Raw genomic sequence first — 25,785 nt, 5'->3', positions numbered from 1 at the left:
CCCCAAATAACCTGTTTGGCCTCCATCAGCAGGGGAGGTGGTTTTTGTGTCATAATACAATAGTCCCCTCTTAACTGCAGTTTTGCTTGCTGTGGTTATTTGTGGTCAGTTCAAAGATATTGAATAGAAATTTCCCCCAAATAAACAATCCACAAGTTTTCAAATTGTGTGACATCCTGAGTACTGTGATGAAATCTTGAGCCATCCTGCTTGGGAGATGAATCACATTTTTGTCTAGTGTATCCACACTGTATACACTACCCACCCAACAGTGACTTAGTAACTTTCTTGGTTATCAGATCAACTCTGGTAGTTCTGCAGTGCTTATGTTCAAGTAATCCTGATTTGACTTAATAATGGCCCCAAAGCACAAGATTAATCATAGTATCAATTTGGATACACCAAAGAGAAGCTGTGATGTGCTTCCACTAAGTGAAAGGATGAAGGTTTTTTGACTAAATGAAAAAAAAAACCAAATCCTATGTTGAGGTTGTTAAGATCTATAGTAAGAATGAACTATCGTGTCTGAGAGGTTTAGCACTGTGGTTTCAGACATCCACTGTGGGGCTTGGAACATATTCCTGGGGATAAAGGAGACTACTGTAAATAGGATTGCCCTGGACATGCTTCTGAGGTTAGGGATGATCTTTGCTACCAGTTCTCAAACACAGCTGCAGGATGGAATCACTTGAGGAGTAGTGTAAAATACCAATGCCTGGGTCTCCCTCCAGCTGTTCCAATGTCAGGCTTCCTCAGATTGAGATTCTTAACCCCTCCCTGGGTGATTTTATTGCCTCACCTCATTTGAAAACCATTGCAATAATCCATACAGGTGTTTTGCTAATTCCCTGGGTATACTACTATCTTATAGGTGGGCTCCTGTATCTACATGCATCATTTCAAGCTCAAAATGTCTCTCTTTTATAAATTTCCTAATAAATGTCTTGACAAAGCAGTCCACAAGTGTTATAGAGTTGATGATGATTTAGGGAATTTCGGGGCTACCTCCCCCTCCCCCTCCCCCAACCACTTGCTGATATCTGTTTCGGGGTCCCTCTCTGCCTCTCCTCTCCCTTTTGTCTCTACAGAAGCAATATGCTTTTCCTTGCTTCAGTGCTGGGGAGTTAGAGTCACACCCAGTTACCCCTGGGCCTCAGCAGCTCCCCTAGTGGCTCCTCAAGGGTTCTTTCTAGAAAGGCAGGGCTCTCCTTAGCTGCAGGTCTTGCCACAGTCCCTAAAAGATTTTTTTTTCTTTTTTCTATTTCACTTTCTGAGCACATGATCCTTGTCCCGAAAAAATTTGAGATGGGTGTCCAGGGACCAAGAAGATAAAGCTAAAAGGACAGACAACAAAGGTTAGTGGAGACTGGCAGAGGGGTAAAATATAGGGCACATCTATCTAAAAAAAAAAAAAAAAATCCTAATTTGGAGAAGAACGTGAAAGAACAGCAAAATTTTGGCAGATCTGAGCCCGGGAGAGCCAGGACCAGAGAGGGCCTGGGGCACACTCAGGAGGCCCGTGCCACTTGCAGGGCTTGGGAGGAGCTCTGTGCCTGGAACTGAGCTATAGTTTATGGGTGGTGTTTGCTTGGGTCTGCACAGATCTTAAGTTCCAAGAGTTCCCTTCAGAAAGATCCTGCCGAGGCCAGGACATTTGACCATGTTTTTGTCTAAAACCAATAAAGTTGTCACGACTCTCCATGGGTAGGATTTTGTACGGACATAGTTTTCGTTCTTCTGGGATAAATGCATGAATGTGGGATTTCTGGGGCACGTGGTAAGTGTATATTTAATTTTATAAGAAACAGCCTGACTGTTTCCCACAGGGACTGTGAGGGGAATCTGGCAGGCAGTTCCCCAGGGAGAAGTCAGAGGGACCTCGTCCAGTGGGTGGTCTGCAACTGCTGTACCTTCTCAGCTCTCTGGGCTCTGGCAAGACTTGCTCTGTGAACTAATTAGTACCACCCGGAGCAAAGCAGCCTTGGCTAATTGTTACTGCTGTGCAGGGGAGGGGACAGCTTGGATGCCTGGGACAGTGGTGTCTTTAATTAGCCACGTCCCTTCCTTCCCAAGGCTGCGTTCAGGGCCTCCGAGGTGATTCTTGCCACATGCAGAGCCCTAAAGACAATGGCTAGTTCTTGAGATTCTGCCCCCGCCCCGAGCTCTCCACAAGGCTTTCTTGAAGGAGATCAATTTAATTTATTATTTTTCCTCCTCCACTTCCTTACACTGCCTCCACGCCCTAGCAAACCCCCAGGAGGAAAAAAAAAAAATCAATTTCCACTTTTCCTGGGAAGCAATCCTGCTGACTCACGAAGGGCCTTCTTTCCCATGTTAGCGTGCCTCAGGGGGCCCAGGACGACTTTGCTTCCCAATGTGGCCTTCTCTGGTTTAAGGACAGAGGAGTGACTCTAGCAAGAGGTCACAGACTGGGTCTTCTGCAGAGAAACAGAGGCCCAATATCTCCTGAGCACAGAATCCCCGGCTCCCCAAAGCTTTCCAGAGAAGGCAATGTGTATGTCCAATGGCTTCCAGAATGTCTTGGACCCAAACCTGGGAAATCAAAACTCCTCATTCCCAAAGCCACTTCACCATTTCTTCTTGCATCTCTTAACATCTCATTGATGAGTCTTCTGGATGTCCCAGCTCAGCAAGAGAGCTCTCCTTTCCAGGAAAGAGAGATGTTCTAACCCAGAATATTTGGGAGTAGGATCTCTTGGGCATGAATAACATGGGATTATAAGCCTTTGCAACTCAACGCTGGAAGAGAAAGGAAGCAACTGTTCTTGGCTTGGCTCCATTGCCAGCAAAATAAAAACCTAATCAAGGAAAGTACTCATTTCTCTGTCTCCTAAATCAACCCGCCCTAGTATTTATTATTCCCCTCTTCGTTAGAGGATTAAAAATGGTTTTGCTAAAAATATAAAGAGAATTGTATTGAGAGGTAGAAAGAAGCCATGAAAACACCAAGATGGGAAAGTGACCTTCAGATGAATAAATGGGATCAGTGCACCTGCTGAATCCCCACCGCCTCCTACTCCCCGCCGCCCCAACCCCACGTTCATCACAAAGCCAGAGTTCATCATCATCTGCTGCACAGAAAAGTTGCAAGAAGCCTGACTCAACACTACACCCTTCTCCTAACACCACCTCTGTAACTGTTTGGATATTGTTCAGCCTTTCCTCGCCATCTGTTCGTGTGTTTTCAGAATATAGCATTTAAAAACTGCTCGTGTGTGTGGAAACATTACCAGACAGATCCGAGGATGCTGCAGCAATCATTCTAAACACCTTTGCCCGGGCTTGAACTTCAAGGATGGAGAAAGCAAAGTCCAGAACTGGGAAACATTTCTGACACAGGAGGCATAAATAACAGATGTTCACAGTAGTTTGTAAGGACAAAGCATTGGAAGGAACCTGAATGTTCAACCAGAGAAGGAGGGATTCAATTGTAGCCTAGTCATATGATGGAGTCTAGTCCTATGATGTTGTACTCTCAGGCCACGAAAATGAACAAACTAAGGCAGTGCATGCTAGCTACCTCCTGGAATAATGTAATAAATCAGTACCCAAATAAGTTGTTAGTGCAATTAATTTCAGTAAATTGTGGGTTACGTATTTCTATGTAGGCAATCACATTGAAATCACATAAAAATGTTTTTGTTTCCTACTTTCAAATTCTCAGACTTTTTTTTTTTTCATCTGAGCCTTCAGTGTAATATTGAATAGAAGTCATGGTGGGCTTTCCTGCCTCATTCTAGACTTTAAAATGAGTCCAATGTTTATCCACTAAATATAATGTTCACCGTAGCTAGCTCTGATCATAGGTGCATTTCTTTAGAGAGCAGATAGCCGACTGTTGATCTGGCATTTTAAATTTTGTTTTTAAATCAGGTTAATTCACTCATTTTTTTTATTTAATAGGATTTCTAATATCTTTATAACTATTGCTCATCTTAGTTTGGGTTTTCTTTTTGGGGAGGGTACCGGGGTTGAACTCAGAAGCACTCAACCACTGAGCCGCACCCCCAGCCAAAATTTTGTATTTTATTGAGAGACAGAGTATCACTGAGTTGCTTAGCACCTCACTTTTGCTGAGGCTGGCTTTGAATTCGTGATCCTCTTGCCTCAACCTCCCAAGATGCTGGGAGCTGGGATTATAGGCTTGTACCACGGCACCTGGCTTAGTTTGGGTTTTCTTTCATGATCTTTCTATGCTCCTTTCCAACATGCTTTTGTATTTAAAATTTTTTTAAACTAGTTTGGAAGTTATAAATTTCTAGTCTTGTAGTAGTTCCCCTTCTAATTTTAGCATGAATGTTTTACATAATGAAGCTTAAAGCTCATATTTATCTTAAACCAGTTTCCCCTGGGTATGTATATATGCATTGGTTTATTTATAGTGCAGTAAAAGCACATGGCCTTAAATTGACCATCATACCTATTTTTCAGTGTGTTAGAGTTAAGTCTGTTCACATTGTTGTACAAAAGATCCCTAGAACTTTTTCATCCTGCATAACGGCACATTTATCTTCACTCTCTTCCCTGAAAGATGTAAGGACGAGGACAGGAAAGTTATGTTCAAGGCTTCATGTTCAATCACGGGTTCCATGTGCCATTGTTGTCCTTCGGTTTTGTACTGCATTATTCCCTTGTGTTGCGCAGCCTTGGATAAGTTCCCCCTCTGATCTCTGTTCTCGATCTTTGCACCCTTGCAGTCCCTTTCTCTCAAGAGGCTCAGTGACTTCTAAGTGGTAGAGCAAGACAAAAGTATTGAGAAGATGCTTATGAGATTAGGCTACAAAAACACAGTGACATCTGTCTTTCTTTCCCTCTCCTACCCTCTCTCAGGAAGCACGCTGCACGATGCTATGTGAGTGGCCGGGTGGACAGGTTCACATGGCAAGGGCTGATATTTCTGGCCATCAACTGCAGAAAACTTGAACCTTGCTGACAGCCTCATCAGTGAGCTTGGGAGGGGATCTTCTGAGGCCTGCCTGCAGCAGTGCACTCACATGAGTTCTGAAGCATCCCTCCCGTCCATCAGTCAAGCTTGCAGATGACGGTAGCCCACCTGGGTCACCAGGCGTCAGAGATATTCAACTAAACCACGCCCACATTCCTGCCTGTCCCCGGTTAAAAAACTGAGATGATAATATTTGTTGTTTTAAGCTTCTGTATTAAGGGTGATTTGTTATGCAGCAATAGAAAATGGATACTTTCCCATTCCAAACTAGATATTGCCCTCTTTGTGTTCATTCTTGTTCGATTTGCCAATTCTTGCTTGCCATTCTGGCTTGGATCTCAGAACCCACCTCTGGGATCATTTCATTTCTTTCTGAAATATCCTTACAGTTCCTTTAGTGAGTGTCTTTTGGTGGTAAACACTCTATACATTTTGTTTGGCCAAGGTCTTTAATTCACTCTCATTATTGGATGACATTTAGCCATATATACAATTCTAGGATGATTGTTATTTTTCTCTGAGGATATTGTTCTTGCTCTCTATAAATCCACTCTCAGTCTAAATAAAATTTTTGTTATATAATTTCTCTTGCTCCTAAACTGTTTTTCCCCCACCTCTGGTGATTTGTGGTATTATTTTGATTGATTTGGTGTAGAATTCCTTTTATAAATCTGCATGGGAGTCGCTCTGTTTACTGAACCTGAAGATTCATATCTTACACAGTTTTGGAAAATTTCCAACATTTTTCTTCAGAAATTGCTCCTAACTAGTTTTCTCCTGTAGTTGTAGCTAAAATTTTCCATTGCATCATTTCTCTGTGATACAGTTTGAATAATAGGCCCAGACTGTTCACCCAGTTCACTCTCTTCAGTTATTTTGAAATCTGGGTATTAGCTGTTATTTTTTTTTTATTTCAACAATGAAACATTTTATTTTAAGAGGTTTTATTTTATTCCTGATTTTTTTATATTATATTTTTCTTCTCTCATGTTTTGAATTTCCACTTTTTTTTTTTTTTTTGGTACCAGGGATTGAACTCAGGGGCACTCGACTACTGAGCCACATTCCCAGCCCTGTTTTGTATTTTATTGAAAGACAGGGTCTCGGTGAGTTGTTTAGTACCTCACCATTGCTGAGGCTGGCTTTGGATTTTCTGCTAATTCACCCTCATTGCATGGTTTTAAATTTTGGATTGTGGGTTCATGGTTGAATCTTTAGAAATCCTGTGAAATATGAATTAAAGGTGTGAGTTCCTCCAGAGAAGATGCACATTTCTTTCTGCAAATATGCCCCAGATGTTCTAATAAAAAAACCCACTTTAATTGGTAGGCTTTGTATTTCTTAAATCACGAAGATGGTATTTGTACATTTATACATACTATATATTATACCAAACTTATATGGAATCATATCTGGAGCTACTAATTTTTAAAAAAACATTTATTTTCCCTAGAGACCAGGCAGAGTTCGATAACTCATCTTCTGTTTTGCCTAATAGTGTATTTTTTTCTTATCTATCTGGGGATTAAAAAAAAAAAAACTGCACGGCTATAACTCTTAGAAGGACATGGCTTGAGCTGGGCTCTGTGGCACTGCCCTATAATCCCAGAGGCTGGAGAAGCTGAGGCAGGAGGATGGCAAGTTCAAAGTCCACCTCAGCAATTTAGCCAGGCCCTAAGGAACTCAGCAAGACCATCTCAAAATAAAAATAAATAAATAAATAAAAAGGGCTGGGGATGTGTTCCTGGGGTCAATCTCTGGTAACCATAACAACCAACAGCAACAAGAAAAGAAAGGTGAGGACGTGAGGAGGTGATTAGACCACAAAGGCGACACCCTTATAAATGCTATTAGTGACTTCATAATAGTCTGAGGGAGCTTTTCTGTCCTTCCCACCATGTACAGACACATCTAGAAGGTACCATCTAGGAAGCAGAGAGTGAGCCTTAATCAGATGTGGAATCCCCTGGTGCCTTGATGTTGAACTTCCCAGCCTCTAGAACTGTGAGCAACAACCTTCTGTTGTTCATGAATTTCCTGATCTAAGATCTTTTGTAGCCTGAATGGACTGAGGCACACGGCATTTATTCTCACCAGAGATTTCTCTGGTGAATACTATGAATTTCTGCTTGAGGGCTTTCTCCAGATGCAGGAGTCAGTTTGCCCCATTAGTGTAGTTGCACCAGAGTTGCTGAGTCAGGGCCTCCTAAGAACAGCTCTCACCAAATAATACTCTGGTTTCTCTCTCCTTCCTATGGGACGTCTTTGAGGCCTATTCCACAGTGGTGAGCCAAGGTCCCCAGAAGGACTGAGCCTTGGTTCCCTGGGTGATTATCTGGATTCCCTCCCTTTTCTTCCCTGTGTCTCTTCTTCACCCTCCTTTCTAAGGAAATCTTAAACTTCATATTTAAATCAGTTCCTCTAATTTATACGGAATATGAATTCTGCGTACTGTTAGCACAGTATGCAGCTATGGCTTCACCTCCACAGTAATATGGACAAAGTGTTTTTTTTTTTTTTTTTTTTTTTTTTGCTTTTGTGGTATCAAGAACCATTTGAACAAATTTGGGTCAGAACTGACGCAACTTCTGGGCAGAAGATCCAGGCATCCAGATGGTCTTGAGGTTGGCGTGAACTAGACATACCTGAGTACCTGACTTTGGATTTGGTGAGAACATTCCAAATGGTATATAGTATACTATACAGTATTCCAAAATAGAACAAGTGGATACACAGCTTAGGTATGTAGCACTCTTGGAGATTCTTGTGACGAAGCCACTTTGATACTGAGGATGTTGATGGTAAAACTGACAGTGAGATGTTTCTTGGAGATTTGTATCAAGGTGAGAAGGGGTAGAGTGGGAGTAGCACAGAAAGGTGTAAACCCATGGCACTGCCCCCTCCTCTGTAGGAGAGACTGCCAGTTGGTGGCCCAAGTGTTGAGCCTGGCTTTCAGATCCACTTTGTGGGTCTAAACAATGTTTAAAAGCACTTAGCCTAGTTGCCACACGTGTAAATTGGGAAGTTGAGCTTGTAGATGAGGAACTCTAGGCTTCTTTTAAACAATTAGGACATGGGGCATCACTGGCCCACTATCACACATGGAAATTCCATGGAGCGGAACAACAGACTGCCTCTAAAGAGGAGGTGAATGTTGTTGTCCCCAACATTTTATTTTGTTAAGTTGAAACTGATCCTCTTCATTCGTTACAAATGCTCCTCGATTCGTGATGGGGCTAGGACCCAATAAACCCATTGTAAGTTGAAAATCTATATAATGTCCCTCACCTATTGAAGTCACAGCTTAGCAACACAGCAGGGCATCTGACGGGAGCCGTGGCTCACTGCCACCGCCAGCCTCACGAGGGAGTTACACATCTCAGATTGCCAGCCGAGGGAGTTACACATCTCAGATTGCCAGCCCGAGAAAAGATCCAGACTCAAAATTCAAAGTGCAGTTGTTACTGAATGTGCATTTATTTTGCACCATTACCAATGGCATTTGTGCCTTTGAAATGTGGGGGATGTGGTTTTGCAGAAAAGTATCTGTGGCTTCTCTCTCTTGCTCACTCTTCTGCTGTTGTTTTCTAGAATTCGGAAGGTCGAATTCCCAGGAGGCTGAGATCAGGTAGCATGCACAGGCACCTCCTGTTCATCACATGGTGACTGACTTTAAAGCCTCAGATGGGTTTTTGTTGGGACAGTGGATGCAAGCCCGTGCTTGGTTTAAGCACTGGTTCGAGCAAACCAAGAGTGACTGGCCGTTTTCTCCTTGAGTATATTTTGAAAATCTGAACACTCATTTACATACAAGTTGTCTTTTAACTTAGTCAAAACTAAAGCCAAGTGTGAGGTGGGAAAAACTCTAGAAAAATGAGCTTTCTGTCCACTCTGCAATCTATTTGGGCTCCAAGCACTTCAGTGGAGGTCAGGGCTAGAAATTCGTCTCTGAAGCCTTGAAGCTCCCAGTATTTCTCCTTGGGAATCCCGTCCATCCAGTGATGCAGACCTGAGGCAGATGATCCTCGTGGAGAGGGAGGGAGGATTTTGACATTTCTCTGATGGTGGAAGTTGGTGGTAGCAAGCTCCTTCACATATGGAGAAAAGACCAGAAGAATCAGGTCTGGCATCAAGCTTTCAAGGTTTAGGGTCCCAGGTCACCGGCAATACTTTCATCAACTGTCCCCCGCCGTGTTCTTCTGTTTACCGAAGGCTGTTAGCATCCTTAATGAAGCTCATATCACAGAATGCGGCAGCCTTTACTCTAAACAAGTATTTGAACTTTCAATGCTTCATGAAAATGCAGTAGTCTTTATCTGCGGTTTCACTTTCTACAGTTTTAGTTACCACCACAGTCCAAAATTATTAGATGAAAAATTTCAGAAATAAACAATTTGTAATTTCTACATTTTCAGCCATTCTGAGTAGCATGAGAAAATCTCATGCCATCCTCCTCTATCCCACCTGAGACACGAATCATCAGTTTGTCCAGAGTATCCATGCTGTATATACTACCCACCTGTTAGTCACTTAGAAGCTGTCTTAGTTAGCAGGTCAACTGTGGCAGTACTCTAGTGTGCTTTTGTTCAAATTACTCTTATTTGACGTATTAAAGGGTCCAAAGCACAAAAGTAACAATGCTGGTAATTTTATGTGGCAGCAGATTTTTTTATCTACCTTATTAGTATTGTTATAGTATTGTTGCTAATCTCTTACTGTGCCTGATTTATAAATTAAACCTTATCCTAGGCATGAATATGTTGGAAAAACATAGAATATAGGTTTTGATACAACCTACCATTTTAGGCATCCCCTGAGAGTCTTGGGAATTTGGATAAGAGGGGACTGCTATATGTCAATTCCACATGAAATCTGTATTAGTAGCAATCTTATGGAATTGTTGGACCTCAAAATTATAACCAAGCCCCATGGATCTTTTGTATACACACACAAAAAAAATCTTACAGGGTCCTGGGCAAGAGGGGGGTGTGAGTAAAACACCTCAAAAGAAGGACTGCCTAAAAAGGTCCTTTGCACTTTGGAGATGTGGGTATAAAGAAGGGGGCCTGGTTTTAGTTTACGTGGTATCCTTGACCTAAAACTGGCTGAGTTCTCACGGTGGTTTTTATGCTTGAAGAGGAAGCAGAGCTTGCCTGGGAGGGTCCTCTGGGGCCCTGCCATTGGCTGGCCTTGGAACCACGGTTAAGACACACAGCCTCTTTAGCTCAGAGTTTTCTCTTCTGAACAAGGGGGGCCCTTGGGTTGAAGCCCTGAGGCTCCCTCTGGCCTGAACATTCTAAGGGAACCCCTAGCCTGCCCAAGGGAAGGGCCTGGCGGAATGCTGACCCCTCCTGCAGAACGCCAGGCTTGTGGGGAGATGAGTCACCAGACAGCAGCTTCTCCTCATACCTGAGTGTTTCATCAGAGGCCACAGACACACTCAGTCTGTCTCAGGGGACATCAAGCCCATACCCAGCAGCTGCCCTGGGCCCCTCACCCCATGTTGGGGCAGGCTTCCTTCTCCTCCAGAGCCACTGAGAACTGTAACAGAACCAGCCACAGTCCTCCATGTCTACAGTGGCCATGGTCCTGTGTGACCTGCACCCTTCATCTGTGACAGGAGGGTGGACCGGTAGGATGCACTCTATCACCCCATCCTCTGCTGATGGGGTGACGGCACTAGCCATTCAAGACAGTTGCTGGGAATGGGAAGAAAGACAGTGTCTGGTTTTCTGAGTTCTGCAAGACCTCATCTCCTGTGACTCTGTCTCTCAGAATTACTTAGCAGGTGTGTCCAGGTGCTGACGGAAGGGAACTGGGTCACGTCTTAAGTACGAGATCCTTAGAATGAAGCCTCCTTCCCAGTTACTTGGACATTCGGGATGTTTTCATCCAGGTGGATAGACCAGAGAGAACTATGTGGTTTTTCTCTTTGTAAGTAAGGAGGAGTAAGGACAAAGAGTTGTGAAGGAACCCAACAGTCTTGGGAAGAACAGAACCCAAGGACCCATCAGCACAGGTGGTCCCACGGAACAACCTCAGTAGAAAGCCGGACCACAGTCAGATCCAGACCAGAAATCACATGGAATGTCCAAGTGGAAAGACAGGTCAGGACTGCGGCCTAAGATGGAGTTGGTGAAAAATGGTAAAGATGAGCCTGGATCATGCAGATGAAATCCATCCTCTCCTCTAAGTGATGCTTCTGATTATATGTGGATGGGGATCATGACAGGCATAAACTCAAGGATGTTTGCAGACCAAGGAGTAATAACAGGGGGGCAATGAGTTACAAGACGATGACCCAGCACAACAGAGAGAGCACATCATTTGAGGGAAAAGCACCGCAGTGGGGGAACTTTGTAGAAGGAAGGGTCTTAAGGATCTAGTAGGCAGCATTAAGGAAAGAGATCTCAATTTGCTGGTTGATCACTGAGTCCAGAATTCACTGAGGGTCACTCAAAACCCTCATCCTAGCTTGATCTGAGGCGATTAATCTTTATCTTTAGCCATTCAGTAAAATGCTGAAATAAATGTCACCACATCTTTAAGAAGGTATAAAAGTTATAGGTAAGTATAAATATCAACATAAATATGCCAAGCAAATTAATGCGAATGACTGGAATCAATATTTTTTTGAAGCAAGGTTGAGAAAAATATAAGTGGAACGATGGTGTGATAGCTTGTGTGTATTTTACTATTGAAGATTTGGAAGCATTTAAGAAAAATATGCTTCATTAGATGAATGCTTAAGATAATTCAATCATTGAATCTGTGGTCAAGTTACCCATCTGCAAAAAGTACATAATTTGTTGAATTAAAAAAAGTTTGGTTGTAGTAGGTGGCATTTAATTGTTTAAAGAGATAAATTGAAAATACAGTATAAGGAGAATAAATTGAGCACTGAAACAGAGAGAAACCCTTCGAATAAGAAAGAGCCCCGCCGTGGGAAAGGATTCTAATGGTTAAGAGGCAAAGGGAATCCTGATGGCTTGATTTTGGATTTCTTACTGAGGCTTGGGCTGTTTGGAGCTCCCTGTGAGAAGGGAGATGGATGTCAGGTTTCAAATAAGGGAGCCCTTTGATAGCTCCCCGGGTGACCAGGCAGCCAGTGTGAATCTTCGGATGAAGAATTGTGCTTGGAAAGAAGACCAGGGGTTTCTGGGCTGGCAATGCTTCCCTTGGCCCTGCTAGCAGTTGGGTTGGTTACCACTCACCTCTGTTCTAAAGGCGGAGAGGCCCTGGAGGGCTCACTGGCTAGGAATTTCAAGAAGGGCCACACAATGACGCTTTCCTGGATACCACACAGGCGCTGCCAAGGGCTGACATGCATGCTGCCTGCTGCCCATAAATCACCCGTTAGCCTCACACGGGCTAAGGCTTCCTGGTGGACCCCAGTGTACTTCTTCCGTGGCCCACTTGGTTTCCCCAGCACCCCAGAACAAAGCTACTGGTCAGGGACCTGGAAGAGTCACTCACAGGGTGTCCCAGAAAAAGAACAACCCCAGTCTACATGGCGTGTTGTTTCTGAGCCCATCACCCTTTTCTTTCAATGTAAACACCCTCCTGTTGCTTGGTGTTGTAAGGAGCAGGGCACAGCCCCTGCGCTGTGTCTTCCTGCTGTTGTCTACAGTACAGATGATCTCTGCCAACTGCGTGCTCCGTGGTCACTGGGCTCCCAGTGCCTGCTGGACTCTGCCAGGTGCTCAAGCTGCACAAGCCCCACCTGGGCAGTGTGGGCTCCTTCACCTTTGCTCATCTGGTCCTGGATGGCCCTCTTGCATCCTCCTCCTGCAGGCTTGGGTCTGAGCAGAGCCCAGGATTACCAACAAGGGCTGCTGCTTGGGATTGTGCTGTCTGTGTTGCAGCTTTTACAAAAAGAGCTGCCAGTCTGGAGGACAGCTCTCCCTCTTCCTTCCCTCTCCAAAGAGTCTCCTCCTAACCGATGAACAGAGCTAGCTGCCCACAGGGGTCTCAGCTGGAGATTGGAAAGAACAGCATTTCAGAAGATAGTTCCTGCCTGCCCAAGAGGTCTCTCTAGAACCACCGACTTTTGGCCTTTTCTCCTCTTTAGGTCTCTATTCTCGAGATTACTCAGCCTCTCCTTTCAAAAGTGGTTAGGAGAGTTAACACTGCTTTTTGGCTGCAAAATGGTCACCACCAAATGGAAACCAGGAGTATCCATCCAGGTGACTGGGCCCCACCAACACACACCTACAGCAATTCACTTTCAACTAGCATTGACACCTTGTGTTTCTTTTATCAACTTCCTGTCTTTAAATTTGAACCCCAAATCTTGTCCCTCTTGAAGCAGCCTACTGTTCAGTCCTGCCTACCCAAAGCTATCACTTTGGAACTGCATCTCTGTCTCTGTGGCTATGTGTCTATTTTTCCTTAATTGTACAGTTTTATAGCCCCATTAATCTGGGAAAATAAGAGAGAAATTGCTTTCTGCATGCAGTATTTGAAGGCATGACTACATAGCCTGTGATTTTTTTAAATGTTGTTTCTTTGCTCCATTTACTTCAGAATTATTAGGTTCTTAGGAAAAATGGTTTAAGATTTTTTTTTCTATGAGCATTTTATCAATATGCCTTGTTCATTGTTTTTTGTGGTCAGGTCCTTTGCAGTTCACTCTCTATTTTGGAGGAAATGTTGCCAGCATTGTTTTGCATTCTTCAAGTCTGATTAGTTGTCCTGTTTGACCACCTGGATGGATCGATTATGCAGGTCCAAGTGACCTGATATAGACTTTGTAATTAAGGGACTTTTTGAAGGTCAGGTAGACCCCGTAGCAACCTTCAGCGACACAGGAAGCCTAGACAGGCAGTGTGGACAAAGCTGATTGCTTTCAAGGACAGGAGAGCAGGTGTCAATGGCTATCTGAAGCATGATGACCACCAGAAGCCATGGTAACCTGACTCTGGAAACTCCCAGGGGCTGGCCAGGTCCCATAGGGTTCACCCACAACAGTTTCCCCTCTGCTCCCCGCTCACCAACTACCGCACAGAGGAAGCCATTGTTGGTTGTGGGAAATGGGCTTCCATACGAAATAATCACGCCAACTGCACAGAGTGCTCTAACTGGCGTAAACACTGCTTTTAATAATTAGAGTATGGCCCTTCGTTTGACTCTTTGAATGGGGAGATGGCATTTCCAGATACCACCTGACAGCAGAAGAGAACTTGGCCCATGTGGCTAAAAAGAGCGGAGGGGGAGGTCCCGCCCTGCGGCTGCTGCAGGCTCCCAGGGGATGCTGGAGAGGGAGGAGCCCAACCCGCCCAGCCCTGAATCGCTGGGCACGGAGTCATGGCTCGGTTCGGCCTCTTTATTTCCATACTCACTAGGCGTATGCCTCAGTTTCTACATCAGGATATGGAGATAAACATCCTGCTTACCTCAAAGGGCTGCTCATAAGGATTAAACTGAGGCTTACAAAGGGAGGGAGTTTGTTAAATTTTAAACTGACGTTTAAAACAGAGAAATTATTATGGCAATGATTCTCTGAAAGGAATCCTACAATTTTCTTGTACTTATGGTGCCTATGATAGGGGCACTAATCCCATACCTGCAGCTCCACCCTTGTGACCTAATCATGCCCCCCTCCCAGATCTTGACTCCTAATGCCATCACTTTGGGGGTTAGGATTTAACATGAATGCGGGGAGACACAAGCATTCAGTCCCTAGCACCTTCCCTGACTCTTCCCCACACCCTGTGTCTCCCACGGCTGCCAACTTCCTCCTCTAATCTTATGTATTCAGTAATCGAATTCACATCTTGGTGTCCCAGAGGCCTTGGAGAAGTCGATATACTGGTGCGCATTTGTCCCCGGGCTTGTTGTATTATTTGACAATTAAACAAAGAAGATGCTTTTGTTTTCTGATGGAGACAGTGACTTTTTGACTTCCTTCTGCTTTTTCAGAAAAAATTTTGCTCACTTCCTGATTGGTATCGAGAGCCCAGAAACTGCACACATAGCTCCTTCTTTCTCAAGGATTTTTGTAGTATTCAGAACAGACCTTATTCTCCTCCCTGCTCCTGACACATGGAAGTTACAGGATGAAAAGAGAAGCCTGAATCCTAGGAAACAATGGCTCCTTTGTTTTGTCAGACAGCCCTCCCACTTCTGGGCCCACCGTGAGATCTAGAAGTCTCCAGTGAGCACTCGGGAGGTATGGACTTCACAGAAGTGTGGCCTTTGCCCTGTGACATCCATGCCCAGGGCTCGGGGTGCTGCCTCCTTCTGGGCAGGGAGATGTCACCACTCAGGCCTGAACCAAAATGGCTGTCAGGTACACCCGACCCTGCAGAAGGTTCCAGAACATAGCTTGCCCTTTGACGGACCCAAAAGTCTACCAAAGAGCTCCCCTGATACTCAGGCTGTGGAAATGATGTTAACTCACACTCTCATGGTGTCTTTCCAGAATTATCATATACTCCCTGGCTACACACCCTATTTCTAGCCACAAATAGCTTCTGTTTCAATATCCATGCTCCTATTCACTCTCCAAAGGATCTTTCCAAAATTCAACCTCCTCATTGCTAAAGGGAGGGAACCCACACCCACCCTGGTCTGGGGCTCTGCCCACATTTCCTGCCTCATTTCTCACCCCTGCCTAGTGCCTACAGCCCCTCCTCAGCGTTCCGAATGCTAAACCAGTTCAAGCCGTTGTCTCCCTGCCTTCCTACGTGCTGTTCTATGTGACCAAGTTCTCCTCCCCTGTCCCCTCTCTGTTCCGTCTTGCCTACTGGACAAGCTCTAGCCAGCAGAGGCATTCAGAGAACAGGCTCTGGAGTCAGACAGGCTGGGGATGCATTTGTTTTAATTCCACAAATATTTGTTCAATGTCTTGTCTTCTCTGTGCCCCTAGGGGTGTGATTCCACCACTCTTAGCTGTGTGGCCTCCGAAAAGTTAGCTGACATCTCTGAACCTCAGTTCCCATGTCTGTGAGAAGGATGCCTACAAAGCACTTAGCATGATCCCTGATGCATATAAGCAAACCTCCAATGAATATGAGATGTGACCTCTGCTATATTTTTTCATTTGCTAAATTTCAACTTAGGTTTAATGAATTCTTCTTGGACAGCACCAACCTGACACTTTTCTGAACACCCTGACCCCTGGTACACCATGCCTGCTTCTGTGGCAGCCCTTCATACAAAGGATCCATTGCCTGATCCTCCCATGGCTCGTGGATGAGGACTGCATGTCCCCCTGTGGAGATCAGGTTGTGTCCTGCTCTGAATGACTCTTGGACGCAGAGAACATCTGTTTTCAGGCTGAGCCTAAACCTGAGTCATTCTATTTTCTCAAGCAGTAACTTGCCGTGAGCGACTCCATTTGGAGTTCAAGTGCCAAGGTCGAATGATTCCATACCTTGTTTGTGCAAGTCAACAACCACCACCTGCCCTGCACCACCCTAAGGCACAAACTGATAGATAATGTATACATGCCAACTGACCACACTGAACCCAGGCGTACCCAGACATGTGGGCATCCCAAATCACAGCAGTCACATGGGACATGGGAATCTATCAACCCCACCAGATGAGAACCCTTCACTCAAGACATAAAAGGAGGAGTCCTCCACCCCGAGACTGGGCATGGTAGCTCCTTGACCCTGTCACCTGGTCACTCATCATAAGCCTTGTCCATAAAGATTGCCACCATGAGGGACCTCCAATTTCCTGTCCCTACTGGGCTTCAGCTAAGTGTGGTTTCTCCTGCTTGCAAAGACCACACAGAGCCGGCTCCAAGCTGACACCCCAGGGACACTTGACACTCGACTGAAACTGCCGTCCATCTGGACCCTCTGCTTGGACAATTCTGAGGAATTGGTTAAAATCCTCATCTGACCACCTACAGTGGGCTTTTGGCTCCATCGCATCCTGTAAGCCAGCGGCCACTTTGACCCTTTCTTAGTCTTTCTGTGACCTATTTATATAGATCAGCATCATGTAAAGTGCATGTGACTTGAGTGTTTAGATGTTAGAAATTAAGATGGGAATAAAAAAAACACAACTTGTGTTTGCCTGGCTTGTGACAACCAGGTGACCCACAAGTATTCCTCTATCAGAGATGAAAGTGGTGTCGCCTGTGAATTTATTATTCAATAGATTCTGACACTGTGGAGAGACACAAGGTGTTTCATCTACGTTAACGACACAGCACACTCCTGACACCTCCATTCCTTTATTCCCAGAGCCGAGAGCAGGGCTTGTACCTGAGGTTTAATGGCTCCGTGGAGTAGCTCCCCTCCCTCCCACGGCGGGGAGTCACACCCCAGATCTTCAGACTATAGGTCCTAGTTCTTTCCCTGATGTCCCCAGTCCTCATGCCTCTGGTGACAGTGATTTGGCAGTAGTGGCTATCGTCTGAAAGGTAAGTATGGAGACAGACCAGCCCCGGCAACTTTTTATATGATGATGACACATTCAGAAGACACATTCTGACCGCTCCGGGCATCTCCAGTCTTGCTATTATTCTACATCTTACACGGACAGGATACCAACGGTCCAGGGTCCCATCGCATTGGAAACAAGAGGGACTGGATCAGCACCTGCACCATGAATTGTGTCTGCTCTGATTCATGTGCTGGGTCCTAACTCCCGTCCTCAGAATGTGATTGGGTTTGAACGGAGGTCTTTAAAGAGGTGGTTAAGTTTAAATGAAGCCTAGTCCAATCTGACTATAAGAGGAGGCGATCAGGACACAGCTATACGTGGAGGAGGGAAGCCCACATGTGGACAGACACAGGGAGTGGACTGCTGTCTGCAAGGCAGGGGAAAGGCCTCAGGAGAAGCCAACCTGCCCACACCTTCACCTCACACCTGCAGCCCCCAGAACTCTGAGGCAATGGTGTCCTGATGTTAAAGTCACTAAGTGGGTGATACTTTGCAGCCTTGGGGACCGAGACACACCCTAGTGGGGCTGTTCAGACATGTTACTCATTGGACCGTGACCTTCCTGTGGGCGGGCTGGTTTGGCCACTGGGGGAACGCCCAGTCTCCCTCTCCTGTCTGTGCTGCCGTAACAGAACAGCACACACTGGGCCATTTGTAAGACAGAGATTCTTGGCTTATTGTTCTGGAGTCTGGGAAGCCCAAGGTCCAGGGTCCAGGGGACTTCTTGCTGTGTCATAACGCAGCAGAGGGACAAAGGGGTCGGGGAGACCAGATCTATTCTTCTGTCGCTCCCCTCCTCCTGGATTCCTGGATAATGATGCCGATCTGTGATTCAGTGGGTCAGACCCTGATAGCGTCATCTCTCATTTTGTCCTGTCTCCCAACACAGCTGCCCCCAGGGAAGAAGTTTCCAACACATGACGTCTGCAAGGCCCCTTCAAACCATGGCCCTTTCGTGATCCTTAGCTCTAGAGAAAACCCTGCATCCACAGCTTCTCTCACAGAGCTTGCTGATTAAGATGGGTGATCGATGGTGCCCCAGGGGGCAGCTCTGGAAGTTCTAGAAGACGGGTGGGGATCTTGGGGTAACTTGCAAACTAAACATACTGGAAGGTGAGCCCAGGTGCACAACCTGGGGCGGGGGGAAGCCTCTCGGAGGCATCTTTTCCTAATTTTCGGTGGGTGAGGTTCCATGATTTGGAAGACCCATTGGTCATTTTGTTCTTTGGGGGCTCCTGGGTTTTGCTGGTGAACTGCTGCAACTCGATGCTTGGTTTCTCCTTCTCGCTCTGGGTCACTCTCACCAGGCTCTCTTCCCTCCACCCCGCCTTCTCCCATGGGCTCCCAGTCGCCCCTGCAGACTCACTGCAGCTGGAGCAAGTGGCTGGTCCCCTCTCCCTTCACCCCACAGCCACTGAGCCCTTAAACAGCCCACAGCGGGAGGCTTGCTCTCCCCGTAAACACAGGTGGACATTTGAAAGAACTCACCGCAGCTCTGGTAGAACACCTCCAAGCCCTCGTTCCTGCAGGCCACGTGTGTGGGCCACATTTCCCCTCTGCCCCGGTGGCCTCCGCCGCTGGGAGAAATCAGAGTCCAGACCAGGAGGGCAGCCGCGAGACGGTTCATGGCGAGGGCCTGTGTGTGTGACCAACAGAAAACCCATAGGCCCAGTAAAAGGGCCCCAGAGGCTCTTCCTCTCCTCTGACGAAGGGAGAGGCCTGCCGAGTTTCACTTCTCAAATCTCAGGCTCCTGAGAGCGCACTGTGAGAGCAGGAGGTGAAGTCCATTCCCGGGGGGCCACGGGCACTTGGGTGGTCAGGATGAGGCTGGTCGGGGTCTGGCATCCAGGGGATGTTGACTTTCTGCTTTCTCAGGGAGCAGACCAGCCAGGGATGCCTGGCATTGTGCCTGGGGTCCTTCAAAACGGCCCTCCTTAGCGTCCCCAGCCCCAGGTGGAGTTGTAAACCCAGGAACGATAAACCACAGGCCTCCACGTGTTTCCCATCAGGAGCTCCCGGCCTCTGGAGGATCCCGATGTGGGCCGTGGTCCTGGGATCTGGCTGGGACCAGCAGGGAGCACTGGGCATTTTGAGGGCTGCAGACTGATATCTGGAATTTGGAATGAGGCTTTGCCTTACTGGCATTTTGCTTTCTCTGGTTTGGGCTCCATTGTTGGGGTTAGGATCTCAGCCCTCCATTGTCCAGTTGAAGAAAATAGGACCTGGCTTTGGGAGCAGCAGAGGTGGGCTCCGGGAGTGTTGGGGGGAAAGTCAGGGCTGTGCTGTTTGTGGGTTTGGCCTGGTGGGGGGAACCTGCAGGGCAGGGATGCAGGGTGTTCCTTCCAAGTCTGGCTTAATTGGCTGGTCCTTGTTGGGATCATGAATGTGATAGGCATCCTGCTCTCTTTTCAAAGCCAAGATCATCTTATCCTTCCTCCATGTACCTCCGTTACCCTGCCCGGATAGCAAAGTTCTTCAAACTTGATGCCTCCACGCCCAGTTCCACCTTCGTTTAAGAGAACCGGAGACAGGGGCAAGGCCCACAGAAGTCAGGAGCAACAGAGGACACTCTTTCCCCAGGGAGGGCAGGCATTTCTTCTAGTGCACTAGGAAAGTTGACTCTTTCTTCCAGTGGCGAAATAAGAATTAAAGTCACCTTAAAACTGCTTTTAATCAGGCACGGTGGCACACACCTGTCATCCCAGTGGCTTGGGAGGCTGAGGCAGGAGGACTGTGAGTTCAAAGCCAGCCTCAGCAAAAAGGAGACATTTAGCAACTCAGTAAAGACCCTCTAAATAAATAAGGGCTGGAGATGTGGCTCAGGGGTTGAGTGCCCTTGAGTTCAATCCCCGGTACCAAAACAAAACAAAACAAACAACAACAAAACAACAAAATCCTCCCAAAACAACTCTTTTGGTAGAAGGTGGAGATTTAATCACCAATGAAGAAAAACAAACATATTGAACTTATTGGTGAGTAGTTGGATTTTTTAGGGAGATATTAAAGAGTAGTTATTTGGGGAAGGGACAAGCCTGGACTGATATTTTAAAGGTACCTGTGTGCAAATAAGTTCAGTGATGGTGGTCTTCAACAGTGGTCCTCACAGTGGTCTGGGGAGACAACAGCACTGGCTTCCTTGGGTGCTTGTTAGAAGAGCACCTTCTGGGCTCCACGTAAGCCATGCTGAGTGGGAAACTGTGCAAGGGCCCAGTGCTCCAGGAAGGTCTGACTCGGGTTCAAGTTTAGGTAAAAACTGGCTTTGACAGAACCCAAGGAGAAAGCTGAGTCCTAAGGAGAGGTGGTCAGTTGCTCTAGAAGGAAACAAGCTAGCCCCATGCTGTGATTCAGTGCTTCCCCAGATCATCACGATTAACCCTTGGGAGCTTGGTCTTCAGTGCGGTGACGTTGGGAGGTGGTGTGGGACCACTAAGAGACGGGGCTTAGTGGAAAGTAATTAGGTCAAGGAGGTCACTGCCCTCCAAAGGAATTAATTAGTTTTCATGGGACCCTGGTTCACTCTCCAGAGAGGGTTCTCAGAAAAGAAGAAGTAGACCCTTCCCTGGTCTTTCCCTTTTATTTCACGGTGTGATTGCTCCCTCTTGCATGTGCTCCTGCCATGATGCCACTCACCATGTTATTATGTAGCCTAGGGGGCCCTTACCAGAGCCAGTACTGTGCTTTTTGGATTTGTGGCCTCCAAAACTATAAGTTAAATAAACCTTTTTACTTATAACTTACCAAGCCTCAGTTATTTGGTTACAGTTATGGAAAATGGACTAATACACTCCACATAGTCCCAGTGAGGGGAGGTCAGCAGTGCTCTGAGCAAGATCTCAGGAAGTGAGCATCTAGCCATGGGCCTTTGTGGAAGTGTTGTATCCACAGTAAGTCCAGAACAGGAACAAATAAGCTTTCCCTTGGGATAACTGCATGTTCTAGGAATTGTTGAGTTAGCTCTGAGCATGTGAATTAGGAGAGCAATTAAGGATAAGATCTTCCTTTCTTGTAGATTATGGCATGACCAATCCCCGTGGAAGGATCCTGGAGTACAGGGTAGGGAGTAACATCCTGATTGAAAGCGGTGGGCAGCAGGGGCAGGGAATCTGCCTTAGTCTATTCTGACTACCACAATGAAGGACCATAGACTAGATGGCTTAAACAAGAACAATCACTTCTCACAGTTCTGAGGCACCAGCCGTGGTGTCTGGCGAGGACCCACTTCCTGGTTCAGATAGCGCCTTCTCCTCTCGGGGTAGAGCAGTCAGGGATCTCTAGGGTCTCTTTTATAAGGGTATCAATCCCACTATGAGGTCTCTTCCCCCAGGACCCAATCACCTCCCCAAAGGCCCATCTCCTCACACAATCCCATCACCTTGGGGTAGAATTCTAGCAAACACTGTAGAAAGCATGTAATCTGAGGACAGGGCCTTAGATTTTTATTAACCAGCAGACTCCACACTGAAGATAATCTAATCCAAGGGACTGGAATTCAGAAATATTCAATATGGCCATTCAGAGACCCAGTGGAACAGTGTTCTCAGACACAAACAAGCATCAGTGTCAGACGCAGGGCCTATTAACACACCAACTGCTTTCCCTGCTCCAGAGCTTCTGATTCAGCAGGTATGAGGAAGGGCCTAAGCACATGTGTTCCTAAAAATGTTCCCTGGTGCTGATCTGGTGTTGCTGGTCTGCGACTGCACCCGGAGAACACTTCGCTTTGGGTTATAGGATTTGATCTGTTATAGAATGTACTATCTATCTATCTATCCATCCATGTATATATACTTTATTTTATTTTTAAATATATTATTTTTAATTGATGTAATAATTATACATAGCTTTGGGGGTACCTTGTGCCATGTCGGTACATGTATACACTGTGTAATGATGAGATCAGGGTAATTTGCACGTTCAACACCTCGAGAACATTTATCACTTTGTGCTAGGGATGTTCAAAATCCTCCCTACTAGCTATCTTGCAGAAAAATACAACTAATTGATGTCAGCCATCCGTTACCCTACTGTGCTGTAGAGCCTGGGAGTTGTTCCTCCTATCCACTGTGCCCTGGACATGTGAGCCATCCTCTCTCTGTCCCCCAACCCCTCCCATGTTCTGGTAACTATTCATCTACTCTCTATTTCTGTAAGATCAGCTTTTTAGCTTCTGCATATGAGTAAGAACATGTGGTGTTTATTATTCTGTGCCTGGCTTATTTCACTTAACACAATGTCCTCCGGGTCCATCCAGGCTGCTGCAAATGGTGGAATCCCATTCCTTTTTATGGCGGAGTAAGATTCCATTGAAAATGCATAATTTTAAAAATCTTCTTAATAAAAGATTATTTTATTATAGCTGTAAGTTTAAATAGCATGTAGCACATCCACAGGAAAAAAAAGAGTAAGCCATTTTTTTCTAAGGAATTCGACTTATTTGTTCTGTTTCCTGAGAACCAGGGTTTGACTCAAATCCCTAGGTATGGCCCATCTTCAGGAATCAATTCCTAACGATACCTCGAGTTCTTCAACCAGAAGCTTTACAAACACAATAAAAAATTCTTTGAGAATGTCTTGTTCCCTAACTATGAGTAAAATTAGAATCCATTTATGATATTTGACCAAATATATCGTCAGGCTCTGACACGGACTGCTGATGCCTTAGCAAGGTGTGGCTAAAGAAGCTGTGTCCCTGGTCTCACCTAGATCCATCTTCTACGTGGACCATCCCCTTCCTGCATCTCAGACTGGGCTTTTCCCACGGAAGTCAGGTTGGTGATGGTCTTTCTTTTCTTGCAGAGTAAGAGCGTTAACAGAAAGTGTCCTTCAGAAGGGACTCTTGTGTTGCAGAGACTTGGAGAGTGAAAGGTGTGGCTCAGAGCAGGAGTCCCACCATGAAAGTGCCTAAGGATGAGCCTTCTCCACATGAAAAAGTGTTACAGAGGGAGAGGGAGAAAAGTAAGGAGTGGAGGGAAGAAGGGGGAAGGGAGTTGCCAAAGGTTGCTGCAGAGTGGGGTGAAGCCCCTGTCTGCAGGTAGGATGAAGCAAAGGTGTTTGAAGAACAGATTCTAAATTGTTTGCTGTGTAATACGCAGCGTGACAGCTGCCTGAGAATTACGCCCCTGGGGATTCTGTGTGTGTGTGCATGTGTGTGTAAAGGGAAGGTGTTCATGTTTGCATTGGTGTGATGTGCAACACAGGGTTCTGGAAATACAGGCCCCTTGGGAAAGTGGTTCAACTTCAGTGGGCGTCAGACTTCCCCAGGACGTGGAAGGAGGTTCGGGCCAGCAGAGGGCAGGTAGCCGGCTGCTCTTTAACACCAAGCATTGATCATAGAGCTCTTTGCCTCCACGGGCAGTTGTGCCTTCACCGTTATCCGTGTTCAGCTGTGGCCTCCTCCGCGCATCCCCCTCGGGTGTGTAAGCTGTTGGGCGCTGCACAATAGTGTTTCCGTCCACACACACTGCTCACGGGATGGTGGGCAGCAGCAGCCTCACGCATCTCAACACGTCTCCTGATGGCATCATTCTGTCTTGAGCTTGGTTTCTCCCCAGGCCCTTCTGTTCATCATGGCCCCTAAGCAGACGAAATCCATGGCTAATGCACTGGTAGGAGGCCATCTTGAGCAATGGACCTGGTAAGGACCCTGAGGGGGAAGGTCACGGATGTCACCTCCTTGCTCACCAGTCAGCTAAGATCTTGGAAAACAAGAACAAAGCGTCAGGAACTGTGGAAGGCTGTGCTTCCCTGCAGGCCGTCGGCTAACAAAACTGCAAGAGGGCCCTGTACCAGAGGCGGAGAGACTTCTAGCACCGCCACGGATTGAAGACCAGACACAGGAGTGCATCCCTGTAGGCACCACGCCAATCATGGCCAAAGCAAAAAGGTTGTTTTCAGTGCCTGAATGGAAGGCTGAACTCGGGGATGAGTTTTGAATCTACCGCTGGTTTCCATGACTCAGGGATCCGCTCTTGTGAAGGCTGCTGAAGACTTTTGGACTAAGAATTCCAGGTCAGCCGAGGGTGGAAGAGGTCTACTTGCCAGAGCGAACCTCCCGTGCCGTCTAGGTCTGCCTAAGTGCGCTCTGTGACAGTCACACCACGACTAAACCGCTCAGGACACGTTTCTCAGATCATGTCCCCATCGTGGGGGACTCTGTGGTAGGCGACAGTTTCTCCTGGGCTCCTTTGCCCTGTGACTGACTCTGAGGAAAGGAGGTGACGTCCGTGACCCACACGGTTTAGCAGCCCTCGCGGGTGCCTGCTGATGGGACGGTTGTCTCAACGCCTTCTATTACGTGGGCTCTGTTCCGATCTTGTAGAACTGTGAAGATCTTGTCCTCCTGAACCTTTCCTCAGAGTCTCTCCCACAGCCTCTCAGACCCTTCCTGGGGATCCACCCATGGAAAGTGCAAGATGCCCGTGAAGTCCCCTGGGCTCTTGACGTCACCTATCCCATGTATGTATCTGAGAAATGTGCAGAGAACGGCCACCTGCTTTCTCTACACGTGGGGGAAAAAAGTCATCTGTTTGTTGACTTGCCTCAAATCCATTCAATTATTTATTCGACAAATATTAAGCAGCTACAATCCCAAGCCCCAGGAACTCACCAGAACCAAGTCCTCATTTTTACAGAGCTTTCCTTCTATGGGAAGCAACATCAATAAACAAATTTGTTTAGCACAATTGTTTAATAAAAGAAAAGAGACTTTGCTGGTTGAAAAATTGTTTGTATTCCACACAGAAAATTGGACTGAGTTTACTGAAATATTTTCAACAGACTCTTGCTTACAGGCAATAAACTTAAATTTTTTTTTTTAACCCCAGACCAGTAGCTCATCAGGATTTTCCAACATTGTTTTCTGCCATGAACAAACTGTGGCAGGCTTATCTGATACGCTACTGTCTTCCCATCTTCTCGTTGTTAGTCCATTTGTTATCATTATTAATGTTTAATTATTTCAGGGACATAATATACAGAGCATTTGGCTTCTCAATGGGTCTATAAATTCTACGATAAACAACAAACAGAAATGATTTCTGTTGGAGGAGCACGTTTGCCAGGCCAAGAAGAGGTGGGCCTGCTATAGATCAGTCTGATCAATTTTCCAATGACTTCAAGGGCAAAAAAAATTGCAATAGCTGATCAAAGTAGAAGAAACTGCTCTGAGTTCAGGGAAGAGAGGTTGTTTAGGTCAGCTCTTTCCTCGCCGTGACCCAAAGAAATGACAAGAACAATATTGAGGAGAAAAAATTTATCTGGGGCTCATGGTTTCAGAGGTCTCAGTCCATAGACGGCCAACTTTATCGCTCTGGGCCTGAGGTGGTAGGGCATCGTGGAGGAAAACAGCTCAGGACACGGCAATAAGGAAGCAAGGAGAGAGAGAGAGAGAGAGAGAGAGAGAGAGAGAGAGAGAG

At 46.2% G+C, this 25,785-nt stretch overlaps 1 protein-coding gene across 2 annotated transcripts in view; it reads right to left on the bottom strand.

Moving 5' to 3' along the window:
- The window catches only part of Ly86 (lymphocyte antigen 86), a 60,897-nt gene extending 41,887 nt beyond the window's left edge, over positions 1-19,010 (bottom strand). The window contains exon 1 of one of the 2 annotated variants that reach the window (XM_077802140.1): positions 18,860-19,010. In XM_077802140.1, coding sequence (XP_077658266.1) covers positions 18,860-18,998 — 139 coding nt within the window. In that variant the 5' untranslated portion in view covers positions 18,999-19,010. The remainder of the gene's footprint in view (positions 1-18,859) is intronic. The other variant, XM_077802139.1, reaches the window with a different exon arrangement.
- Positions 19,011-25,785: the final 6,775 nt, after the last annotated feature.

The sequence above is a fragment of the Urocitellus parryii genome, chromosome 8 (assembly GCF_045843805.1).
Source record: "Urocitellus parryii isolate mUroPar1 chromosome 8, mUroPar1.hap1, whole genome shotgun sequence".
Classification (NCBI taxonomy): Eukaryota; Metazoa; Chordata; class Mammalia; order Rodentia; family Sciuridae; genus Urocitellus; species Urocitellus parryii.
This window is presented reverse-complemented; position numbering and strand designations above follow the sequence as displayed.